Raw genomic sequence first — 13204 nt, forward strand, 5'->3', positions numbered from 1 at the left:
TGAAAGTGGCACATGATTAAGCCTACAAGAATTTGAAAAGTGGAAAACCGAGTAATAGTATTTGCATCATGATGTTTGATGAGAGTAAAAACTTATGTTTATACCTTCTTTATTGTTATGATGCATTATATATTTGGCATGTAGGGGGAATTATTGGATTTTTTTAGTAATAATTACTGATATTGGTGATTTAAGTTTTTATATCAACGTTAACATTTACTTATGACTTTGTTAACTTGGTAAAACTCTCTTTTCCTTACCTGTTTTGTAATAAAAGAAAGACTATTAGACTGAAAAGTGAATGTCAGTTTTTCTAATAGTTATTTTTTCTAAAAAGTCTTTTCATTTAACATTTAAGAGAGATATCTAATGTTATATGATTTATCTTTTGTGCATAATTATGACAGTTACAGAAAGTATTTTTAAAAACTAATGTGTTGGGTCTCAATAACATAAGTTTTAAAAATAATTTAACAGCCTTAGTTACCCTAAGTCTGATTTTCATTGATAACCAAAAAAAATCTTTCATGCAATGTGCACTTGCTCCCATTTCATGTGCATGATTGATTTTAAAGGCTGCTTTGCAGAACTCCAGAATCCATCTGCTAAGACTTATATTAACATTGTTTTCAAACATAAGCAAAAATTCACTGATCCTTAACATACCTCTGAAAAAACTGTACTTCTCCATCTAACCAATGGAGAAACTAAGGGATAAGAGATAAAGCACTTCAGCATAACAAGTTGAAACCAAAATTAAAATTAGTTTTTTTGTTGTCATCGTTTGTTTGTTTTGAGATGGAGGATCACTCTGCCACCAGACTGGAGTGCAGTGGCACGATCCTGGCTTACTGCAATCTCCGACTCCCTGGTTCAAGCGATTCTCTGTGGTTTCCTCTATCAGTGTGTCATCTTAGGTCATTTTACCTCTGTTTAATCAGCTTTTTAACTGCTTCACTGTATTTAAGACCTTTTGATTATATCATTATTTTGAATTGCTCCTTGTTAAAATGAGTATTTTTAACCTCGGCTTTTTGTTTCACTTTTAACAGCAGGAGTTCTTAATTCTCCCTTAAAATTAATATAGTTCTCCCTTAAAAATATATATAGTTCATTGAGAGAAACACCTGTGTTTAATCACATGGTTGTTTATCAGACTTATTTGGCTTTCACATCACAAGTGATATCCTTATTTGCAGGTTTTTAAGTAGTCGTTATTGCTGGTATGGTGATGATAAGAAATAAAAAGGAATTTTTCCATCTGCATAGTTTTAGCAGATGCTATTATAATTTTAGTTTAAATACAATATAAATTTTGAATTTATACCATGCATTTAGTATTTTACTTATAATTTTTATAATAAATTACAGGATCTTTTATTAGAATAGGAGTGAATGTGATCCCTTTTGTCTGGATTTTTTCATTTTTACTTTTCTACATTGTTTTCCTTTTGCCTTGCTTTTTAATACAATCTACCGTGTTGTTTGTATTTTTTTAATGTTACCTTATGTCCTTTTTTGGAGCAAGTAAATATCTTTCAAACCTATTGAGTTTTTATCCAAATAATTTCTAGTTTGCAGTATCAATAAAGTAAGGAATGATTTATTATGTAGTTGTTCTGAGATGTGGTTATGTTTTTTTGATCTCTACAGGGCCTCCCCACTCCTACCATATACATACATTGCTGCTTCTTGAGTTGAAGAGAGGACCTTTTAATATTACCATTTAATAAAAGTGAAAGCTTAGATATAAACCAAATCCTAAAACTACAATACAAGTTCAGTTGTTAGATTTCTTTATTTTGTTTTGTTTATAAAGACCCTTTTAAAAAGAATATAATATAGTAGGAGAAGTCCTGGGTTTTGTGGTTTCCTCTATCAGTGTGTCATTTTAGATCACTTTACCTCTGTTAATTAGCTTTTATATGAATTAGAGATAGGTCCCTTTAGCCTAGGCTAAGGCTTGGACAAATTACATGTTTTTAGTCCCTTTCAGCTCTGAGATCTGTGATTTTGTAACTCTGCCATGGATTGTATTAAATGAAAGGTTAACTTGAGGGAGTGTGACAGCCTTGGAGAGGTTCTTCCTAGGAGATAAAACTCTTCTCGTAACCTCTGCAGCTTGACTGAAAACCTCCTCTCAGGAGTGTTGTTAGCATTGTGACCTGACTGTAATCTGAGCTGCTATGGAGTTTCTTGTTCACCCCTGCAGGCCCTGTGCCTCAGATATGTTTTTCAAATGCAAGATAATGAGAAGGAGATTTTAATAAGGTGTTTTGCTTTGTTAAAAAAAAAATCTGTATTCTCCTTTTTAAAGTTGAACTTTGTTTATTGGGTTGATTCTGTTTTTAAAAGCATCATATGAAGTTGAGTTGAATGTAATGGCCACATATATGCCTTATTTCGGAGGTAGAAGAGAGGCAGTAGAATTGTTTATGACATTGAGTTGGCATAAATCACATTAATTGTGTTCCTATTCAGTTTTATAAAAGGTTAATTTGACTGTATATTGGGTATATATATTAAATATATATAGAGAGAATATATATTAGTATTAATATATTAAGTATAAATTGTTATGTAGCTATTAAGGTCATTTTAATATAACCTCAGAATATTATAGCTAAAAATATTTTAAGAAACAATTGTCTTATCATTGTACATTTAATTCAATATGCCATTCCCTATTTGGAAATTAATCTTTTTATATTTTCATACTCATTAGCTCCATGGTACCAGAATGTTCCAGTAGCCATGTTGATTTGTAATTCATAGTCATTTAGATAACATCAAAAATGTTATCTGTAGACAATACCTGGAAACTTGTTAGAAATGCGGAATCCGAGGTCTCACCTCAGACATACTAAACAAAAAACCATTTTATTAAGATCCCCATGCAATTCTTATGCACATTAAAGTTTGAGAAGTACTAATTTAGTAGTTTACTAACTACGTAAGCCACTTGAAAGTGTTATTTCAGGTAGCTCTTAAGCTATATGATTTCATTCATGGTTTGGCTTCAGAACTGTGTTATCTCTTGATTTAAATGGAACATAATTATCTGTTGACTTCATAACTAATTGATAATTGAAAGATCTCAAAATGTTTTAGGGCATGTTTAGTTGTAGGGGTGTATGTCTTCATTTAGTTGTAGGGGTATATGTCTTCATTGTTCCTGTAAATTTCTACAAACTGCATGCAAAATGTACCCTTATTCCTTGTGTAGTGAGACAACTGAGATGTAAGTTAAAATTCCTCTAAGGTTTGCCATATGTGCAAATAAGAAATCTATGATTTGATATTAACAAGTACACCAAGTTCAGTGAAAAGAGAAATAGCCATCCATCTGCAAGCTCTGGGGCAAATTTGACACAGTCATCATAATAGCAGATTTTACTATGAAAAGTTGAGTCCTCACTGAATACTTAATAAAAATCCACTGTAGGGACAACATTGTTCCAAGTCTTCATAGTTACAATAGAAGATGAAGACACTGTAGGGACAACATTGTTCCAAGTCTTCATAGTTACAATAGAAGCTGAAGACACTCTCTAGTTCTAGACCCACTTACCTGGTTGGCCAGTCCACTGCTTGACCATCAACATTTCTTTCATAAGTAAATTTGGCAAATTGGAATGTGTAGTTTCTAATAAATATCAGCTACACTGTCCCACTACAACACTGTATTGTTTCTACTCTCAAATTGTTTAATCTGGATTATTTAAGTACATATTTTCTCTGCTTGCTCAATTCTATAAGTTTGAAATTGTATAGATATTCCTAATAGGTAATTGTTAATACAAATTATCTGTGATAATTTTTTCTTAGTCTCTTAGGTTGAACTGTCTTGCCATTTTTGTAGATAAAAAGCGTATCAGCAATTTCATATGGTTTAACCTAGTAAAAGAAATTTAAGGGGCTCTGTCTTATTTTTGTCACTCAGTAGGCACGAGGAATTATTTTGTTGTAACCCACTTTTGCTTTTGTTGTTTTTGTTAGCTCTTCTAACAAAAGAAAGTGCCTTTTAGGAAAACAATTCCCTTACATGGAAATTAATGAATGTAACAAACATGGGGCTGATAAAAGCTAATGGTGAATTAGTAATTTATAAGTACAGTATGTTTTTTAAATTATCACATGGTACAAACATTACAACAAGACTTTTCATTAATCTGAGATTTTTCCTGTCTATTTGGTTGCAGTTTTGTTTCAGAAATCTAGTTCTTTTTCACAGTTTTTTAAAAAATAGCTTAAATTATTTTAGGAAAAAATGTATTGAACGAATTGGAGAAATTCAGTATAATTTTACAAAAACTAAGATGTCGTTAATAATATTTTCCTATTGTTGCTGACACTTCACTAAAACTTTAGTAATTAAACCAAGCTAGTTTAGTTGTTAATGACTAATAATTGTTTTGGCCATTTGCCAGTGTTGCCAGGTGAAATAAAATGAGCCACACAATTATGAAAGGAAATAGATGCTATCTGTGGAGATGGTTTTATTAAAGAATACTAAACTGATAACTAAGAATGTGTACTTTATTTTGTTTGTCTTTGAATGTATTACATATAGTTGCAGTCCTTTTAGCAACCCCAACAGCAATAACTAAGGTTTGTTAAATTGTATAGTTAGCAAACCAAGGAAAAGGTATAACAGTTCTCCAGGAGTGTGTTTATTCACCTACTGGGAGACTGCCTGATGAAGCATTTCTTAAAGGTGATTTGACAACCTGTGAAATCTAGGGTGAGTTTCCAGATCTTTGTCATTCTGGGCTGAAAGTTAATAATGTTAAGAAAGTACCCGAATTATAAAGCAAACTGAAAGGTGAGGATGTGGGATAAAACCACCAATGTTGAAATTTCAGCTTCTTTTATACTAAGCCTGAAGTTCATATATCATAGCAAGTAAATAAATATATTTTAAAATATAAACTGCAGAACTTTCCTTGCTTTTTACTATTACAGAGAAAAATAATTGTGAATTCAGTGTGTGTTAAAACAACTTCTGTTACCACATTTTGGGTGTTTTATATTATGTGTTATCAAGCTGTGTTTTTGTGTTTTATTTTAGCTTATTTGCACTAATCTTGATGAACTCAGGGAATTAATCACAAAAATCGAGAATGAACTCAAAGATCTGGAAAACAGTAGAAAAAAATCGGTAGGTGTTGATCCAAAAGTTCTATCTATTATTGTCAGCATTAAAATTTATTCCTGCTTTTTCCTAAAGCCTTTTTGAAATCTTGTTTTCCTGGATTACATGAAAATTTACAATGAAAGATAGAGACATTGTTTCTTTTATTTCTCCTGTGTGATCTAGTTTTCATTTTTAATAGACAGAAATCATGCCAGGGCAGTTAAATTAATTTTGTTTGCCTGGTTTGTATCAGGTATAGTTTTAGATATTTCCCAGTATACTGGCTGGTTGTTTTCTGACTGGTACTTTTTTGGTTAATGTTTGCCTTGCAAATATTCTTAATAGTTATATGCTTTTAATGGAAGTTTATTGCTTAGTAACATAAAATTTTAATTCAGTGTAACATAAAAACAGATATAAATTGTTTAATACTGCCCCAGATGATTTTGATACATACTTAACAATATGACTTTTTTAAGAACCTTTATCTGGTGAAAGGTTTTTTAACTTTCACTGTATCGTCTAAATTATAATTTTTACTTTCATTTTCTAATATTTTTATTGTTCTTGAGAGACTAGAGTTTAAGGGCATATATTTATTCACCCGATACTTGGTAAAACACTCAATTCTACTATTTATTAAATCAGTAACACCTGTTTAACTAGCATTTATAGTTGGGCTATGCACAGATTTTAAACACAATTACATACCAATAAATAAATGGGAAAGGCTTTAAACCTGAAGAAAATCATTTTTTTTAAACCTTTCGTTTTGCGCCTTAGGAATATCATGAAGCCACTTTTAGATCTATGCTCAGAACCTGTTAATATAAATATGTGTAAAATATGGTTAGTGATTCAGCAAGTTTGATATCGGCAGATTTGTATTAGTCATTTTATATGTTGTTAGGAAAGACACATTGGTAGCACTCTGAAAGGAGATTGCAGTACCATAAAAATACAACCTTCTGAAGTTACTTAGTACTGGGGTGAAACAGCCTTAAGCATTCCAGAAGTCTCATGTGTGATAGATAACCCTGAGAGTATCATGGTAATTTAAGAGAGAGAATAAACGCTCATAATGATAGTCATCAATTAGCAAGAAAACATTATGTTCAGTAATTAACTTGAGAATGTGGAAAACTGCATATTTTGGAAATATTTTCATTAAAAATTGTTTAGATTATTATATTTTTATACACATACACTTTAGGTGTATAGGCAGTCTCTTGATGTGGAAGACTATGTGTTTCATTAAAATTTACTGCTGTGATATGTTCCTCAGACATTTATACTATGTAAATGTTACTTTGGAGCCAGAGGGTTTTTTTGTTTTTGTTTTTTTTTATGTTTTATGCTCAGAAAGGACTAATTCTGTTCACTAATAGGAAGGAATAGTCTTTTTAAAATATCAGAGTGTTACTGTTTTTTGCGGAAGTTGTTTTTAGGGAGGTGTCCATATTTCATTCTAAACAATTCTGTTAAATAAATTTGCCAATTTTTTTATGCTACAGTTAAACATAACTTTTATTTATTCCCATATTATAAATTAGAGGGTTTTTTAATGCATACTTTTAAGCATAGTTGAATTATATACTTATGGCATATTATAGGAGAAAAAGACTTCTGCAAGCGTTCTAGAGGCTTCTGTAAAGCCATTCACCTCATTTCCATTGGTACTGTGTAGAAGAAGAGTAAAAGAAAACATAAACCACCGTCAGGCGTGGTGGCTCAGGCCTTTTACACTTTGGGAGGCTGAGGTGGGAGGATTTCTTGAGCCCAGGAGCTCGAGACCAACGTGGACAACATAGCTAGACCCAGTCTCTACAAAAAATAAAAAATTAGCTCAGCGTGGTGGTACATGCCTGTAATCGCAGCTTCTCAGGAGGCTGAGGCAGGAGGATCACTTGTGCCCAGGAGGTCGAGGCTGCAGTGAGCTGTGATCATGCCACTGCACTCCATCCTGGGCAACAGAGCCAGAACCTGACTCAAAAAAAAGAAGAAAACATAAACTACAAATATTTGACATTGTATTCCTTGAGGGCATGTTAATCAGTAAATTTTAGATTACCCTAGGGTTTAGTTGATTTGATTTGTATCTCTAAACTTTTAACTTGTCCATGCCCCCTGATGTTTGCATGTTAGTTTTAAAATATGTTTTCCACCCTTCAAAAAGTAGAAATTCTTGGAACTGTACTTAGCAGGGATAATCTCACTGAGATTACCAGCGTAAGAGCTCTTTCTCCTTAATTTAAACTGTTTAAAAGATTGTTTACATGAACAGATTATCTTAACCAATGAAACGGCCACATAGCATAAAGCAAATAGACAATAGAAGTTTGCATGTATCGTTCCTTATTTTTTACAAAAGCTGATACTGAGTGTGATAGATGTTCTAAGAATTAACTTTATTGAATGTTTATGTTATGTAATATATGTTATGTTATTTATGTTTACTACCAGTTTGGCATCATTTGGGAGTAAGGTGTTCCACTTAACTGAATTTCTAGATAACTGAAACTTAAACCTTTGATACTAAAACTTAATTTTAATGGAAAAACTTCCCTGACTCCTTGTACTAAACACAATTTAACCTTTTCTTTATGACTTGAGGGTCATCATTATGAATAACAGTATTGTTACTCTAAAAATCTGTTGGTATTAGTAGTTCTGATTAAACATTCACCAAAAGGCTTTTATGTTAGTATATTTTGAAGGATTTTGTTTGTATTTTTGCTTTTGTTCTGTCTTTTTTTCATTGCCAGGCTGTCTGTCACCTGTCATTTCTTGTGTACTTGCCCTAGCTGGTATATTGTGGATTAAGAAAGCAGGTAACCATACTTACTAGAATTGAGTTCATGGTGAGAACCTGAAGGATTTTCTTAACAATGAAGTGTGTAAACTTGGTAATAGTGACAACTCTTTTGACTGATTCCTTGTCTTATGGCCTTTCTTCACTATTGTCAGACAAATGAAGTATTAATACTGATCTTCATAAGAGTATATCACTGTCAAAACTAAGTATCTGGAGCCAAAACAATTCTTTTATTATCAACGTTCATATCTATGATAATGGCTCCAGTAACAAAGAAGATATATTCTGTTATAAATATTTCTTTGTCATAAATGTCATTACTAAATATAGAAATTACACATGTGATAGAGGATTTAACATGGATTCATATAATACAAACACCTAGCTGCTTCAGGAGACTTCTCTGCAGGGACTTTCCAGATAGTTTTTCCTACCAAAGTAGAAAAGCAACAAGGAGGAAGGATCCCATTTATTCACTCAGGTGAATATTCCATTTTAAAAGTTTTTTTTTTTTAATTAATGAACTTTATTTTTTAGAGCAGCTTTATGTTTACATAACAAGGTCTTTTTAACCTTTTAGAGGTTTTGTCATTGAACTATTCATTGTACTGGAAGACTTAGTGTTTTAAAATTTAGATTGTTTACTCATTCTTGCAAAACAACTAATACTGTTTATGGTTAATAATATGAAGAGAAAAATGCTTTTATTTCCTGAAATTTATAGTCAGTTCACTTGATCCCATCACTCCATTTAGGGGTTTAGTCCAAAAAGTCCTCGTCATCCTTTAGATCCTATGGTACTGAACTTAATTATCTACCAGAGATTTGTTGAAAGTGAGACCTCTGGTTGAGATAAATATACAACAATGTATTTCTCATCATTATTTACATCATAGCATTCTTTCATGATCTAAAGAAGAAATCGGAACATTTTGTTTTTATTTTTGTGGTTTTAGCAGATAAAATTTGCAGTTTGCTTAATTATTTAAAAAATATCTTTTTTAGTGTAGGAAATTTATTAGTTTTCCTGAAAGATAAAGCTAAGATATTGATAACTTTACCTGATCTTATAAATAATAAAAATTGGAAGATTTCACCAAACTTATATTTCTAAGTTTTTCATATAATCCCCTTTTCCCTCATATTTGTTTAATGTCCTTTATGTTCTGTATCATAGTTCTGATTTTCAAAGAAGTTTCAATCTTTTTCAATTAAGGAAGACCCTTGTAGAGATTGGGTATGAGGAAAAGTGAAAATTTTGGAATAAAAATTTATTTGTAAGGAAAAAAACCTCTTCTGGGTTATGTGATGATAAATGAAAGTCTTATATAAATATTGATGAGTAAATTTTAAATGTAAGACCACATCTTTTCTAATACGTCTTTTATCAGATAAGCCCCTCAACATTGTGTAGGATCTAAGATTTTATTTCTAAATTTTATAATCAATATGTAAGGAAAGCTATACATATTGAGCACAACCGCCTGTGCACTTTGATCCTGTGATGCTATTTAGAATTTAACTTTTGTTCTCCCCATTTCTTCTCCCTACCGCAAAAAGTAATACATGCAACGGTATGTTTAGCAGACCACCCCTAGTAGTGGAAATTTGGAAACAATCTGTATGTCCAGCAGTAGGGAGATGATAACCAAACAATATTAACACACTGTTATATAGCTATAAAATTGGCAGATCATTGTTACAACATGGAAATATTTGTGAAATGTTAAGTTTTAAGAACATACACAATAGGCCAGGCGTGGTGGCTCACACCTGTAATCCCAGCACTTTGGGAGGCTGAGGTGGGCAGATCATAAGTTTAGGAGTTTGAGACCAGCCTAGCTAACATGGTGAAACCCCATCTCTACTAAAAGTACAAAAATTAGCCAGGCTGTAGTGGCGCATGCCTGTAATCCCAGCTGCTCAGGAGGCTGAGGCAGGAGAATAGCTTCAACTCGGGAGGCAGAGGCTTCTGTGAGCCAAGATCGTACCACTGCACTTGAGATTGTACCACTGCACTCCAGCCTGGGCAACAGAGCAAGACTCTGTCTCAAAACAAAAAGACATACAAAATAATATGTACATAATGATTACAGTATGTAAAAAGGTATGTTAAAAAGAATTATAAAGAAATTTCAAGTAATGGATAAAGTTAATCTTTATTATGTTCTTAAAATAATGTAAATTCAGAATACAATAATAATACTTCTCTTACCTAACTAAAGGGTATACATTAGCTAGACTGAATATTAGGGAAGTCAGAAGCTTAGATCAGAGATGCTAACCACCCCCCCCCCAGTTTTTTGGTCACAGAGTTCTGTATAAGCCAGTGGTTATCAATCAGGAATGATTTTGCTCCCCTTCCCTAGGAGACATTGATTGTCATAGTTGAAGAAGTGGCACTGGCATTTAATGGATAGAGGCCGATGATGCTGCTGAACATCCTACATTGTAATGATCCTACAATGCACAGACATTCCTCCACAACACAGAACTGTCTTGTCCCAAATGTCAGTTGTGCTGAGATTGTAAAACCCTGGTAAAAGCCTGTATTTGCTAAGGGCCTTATTCTTTCATTCTGTCCACTGCTGCCAACTTACTAAGTTGATGTTTTGAAAGTTAGGTAGAAATCAGTGAAATGATAATACCAGATCTCATCATAGAGAGTATTCTACTACATAATATACTTCTAATTAAGACTTGTCCTTGATGGAACTTGTGAATGTCTGTGTTAACCTTTACCCTTCATAATTCCATCGATGATTAATAAAGATTCTTGACCTTGGCTTCCCTTAGTATAGGAAATGTTATAAACAATATGGTTATATATGTATTTTCTTTATTCAGTTTTAGAAATATGTGATATGTTCTTAAAATATTGTAAGGAATGATAATATAAGTAAATGGAAAAATATTGACAAATACTGTTATAAAATAACAATGTTATAAAACTACATATAATGTTATAAAACCACTTAATGTTATAAAACCACTTATTACACATGTAATGATAGTGTGTTATGTTATAAAACCACTTAAAACCACGTGTAATAAGTGGTTTTATAACATTAATAACAGCTTTCACTATATGCATACTGATATAAGGCAAAGAAATTATTGTGCATTAATCTTATTTTCTAACACCTGTAAAAAAGAAATTTTATTCTATTATATTGAAGGATAATGGAATTTTCCCTCTTCTCTCCATTTCATGTCCCATTTTCTCAGGTTTCAAGTCAGTATTTTTAATATTATTTTATAGCCAGTTGTATAGAATACAGTGTAAGGAGCTTTAAGTACATTCAGAGTCCTCAGTAAGCCCTAATTACTTTACATCATGGCTTTAGTTGTAAGTATGGTTGTAATAATCTCTAAGTTATTCTTAAAATTAGTTTTATTTAAGGTTTTAATAGTCAAATCGTGTAAAATATGTTTTTTATTCTAGATCTTCTGGTAAACTCGTTAATGGTTAACAAAACTGAAAACTATCTCAGCTGTGGGAGAAAATCAATTTTCCTTTAAATAGTTGTACTAAATCTTTTAAAAATTAAAATGACCTTTTGGAAATGTTGCACAACAGATAAAATGTGCTTTTTACCTGCTTAGTTACAGATTCTATCCTTATTTATTAGGTAACTATTTTCTGAATGTCTTCTATGTGCTGTGTATAGTACCAGGAACTTGGTAGGAATCCAGAGATTAAAACTAAGTTCCTGTCATCAAGGAATTCACTTACAGAGTTTAAGATTTTATCCTCAACCTGTGGATTAAAATATTTATTTATTATTATTATTTTTAAGGTAGGGGCTCCTTGCTCTGTCACCCAGGCTGGAGTGCAATGGCACAATCATAGCTCACTGCATCCTTGACCTTTTGGGCTCAAGTGATCCTCCCACCTCAGCCTCAAGAGAAGCTGGGACTAGAGGCTCAAACCACCACACCTGGCTAATTTTTGTATATTTTGGTAGAGATAAGGTTTTGCTGTGTTGCCTAGGCTGGTCTCAAATTCCTGGGCTCAATCGATCCTCCTGCCTTAGCCTCCCACAGTGCTAAAATTTTTATTTTTAATTAGGGTTGGTTGGGCTAGCCCCTGTCCTTTTATAAAAGATTTAATCTTTTATTTTCAAGCTGTGTTTATTCATAAGTCACCAGACACCATAGACATTTGCTCACTTCCCTTAATTACGTGTTTGTATTAATATGTTGTTTGGCAGTAGGGTAAAAGGGCAAATAACATGAATTTTATGGAGAATCAAATGTTAACTGACATGTTCAGAATAATCATGAAAAAGGGGACCTAGATGATAGGAAATGTGAGCCAGACATACATGACTGGTCAGGCAAACAAAGTTTCTGTTGACTGTAGTCACTGAATTATTTGAAAATGCATGATCTTCATTCATATCCTACTCTACACAACTAAGAACTAGATTTTAACCTTTGTTTACAGTGCTGTTTCTACTTACTGCAGTTTGGCTTGATGGTTTGAATCCCATCAGGGAAACTTGCATGAAAACAATGTTTGAAAACCTCTCTCTTCCAGAGTTCCCATTAAAGGGAAAAAAGATTGTACATTGTTTTTTTCATCAGGCAGGTAGTTAATGCTGTATATTCCATATATCCCAGCACAGAGTTGAGTTTCAAAGGAGTTGCCCTAGGTACAGATGCTTCTGTAGTCAAGAGCTTTCTAGTCTTTCTTTTTACTTTTTTTTTTTTTGGAAACAGAGTCTTGTTCTTTCGCCTAGGCTGGAGTGCAGTGGCATGATCTCAGCTCACTGCAACCTCTGCCTCCGAGGTTCAAGTGATTCTCCTGCCTCAGCCTCCAGAGTAGCTGCGATCACAGGCATGTGCCACCATGCCCAGCTAATTTTTGTATTTTTAATAGAGACGGGGTTTCACCATGTTGGCCAGACTGGTCTCAAACTCCTGACCTCAGGTGATCCACCTGCCTTAGCCTCCCGAAGTACTGGGATTACAGGCTAGTGTGTCTTTTATAATTTGCTTTAAACCCTGTTTTTTTTGAGACAGAGTCTTGCTCTATCGCCCAGGGTGGAGTGCAGTGGTGTGATCTCGGCTCACTGCAACCTGCGCCTCCTGGGTTGAAGTGATTCTCCTGCCTCAGCCTCCTGAGCAGCTGGAACTATAGGCACAGGCCACCACACTCAGCTGATTTTTGTATTTTTAATAGAGACAGGGTTCACTATCTTGGCCAGGCTGGTCTCGAACTCCTGACCTTGTGATCCACCCACCTC

The 13204-nt window shown here is 33.2% G+C and overlaps 1 protein-coding gene across 1 annotated transcript in view; it reads left to right on the plus strand.

Moving 5' to 3' along the window:
• KIAA2026 (KIAA2026 ortholog) overlaps window positions 1-13204 on the plus strand; it is an 86703-nt gene that overhangs the window by 54308 nt on the left and 19191 nt on the right. Inside the window, exon 5 of the mRNA XM_011937313.1 lies at window positions 5072-5161. Within this exon, the coding sequence (XP_011792703.1) occupies window positions 5072-5161 (90 nt within the window). The remainder of the gene's footprint in view (window positions 1-5071; window positions 5162-13204) is intronic.

Source organism: Colobus angolensis, unplaced genomic scaffold (genome assembly GCF_000951035.1).
Source record: "Colobus angolensis palliatus isolate OR3802 unplaced genomic scaffold, Cang.pa_1.0 Scaffold162, whole genome shotgun sequence".
Classification (NCBI taxonomy): domain Eukaryota; kingdom Metazoa; phylum Chordata; class Mammalia; order Primates; family Cercopithecidae; genus Colobus; species Colobus angolensis.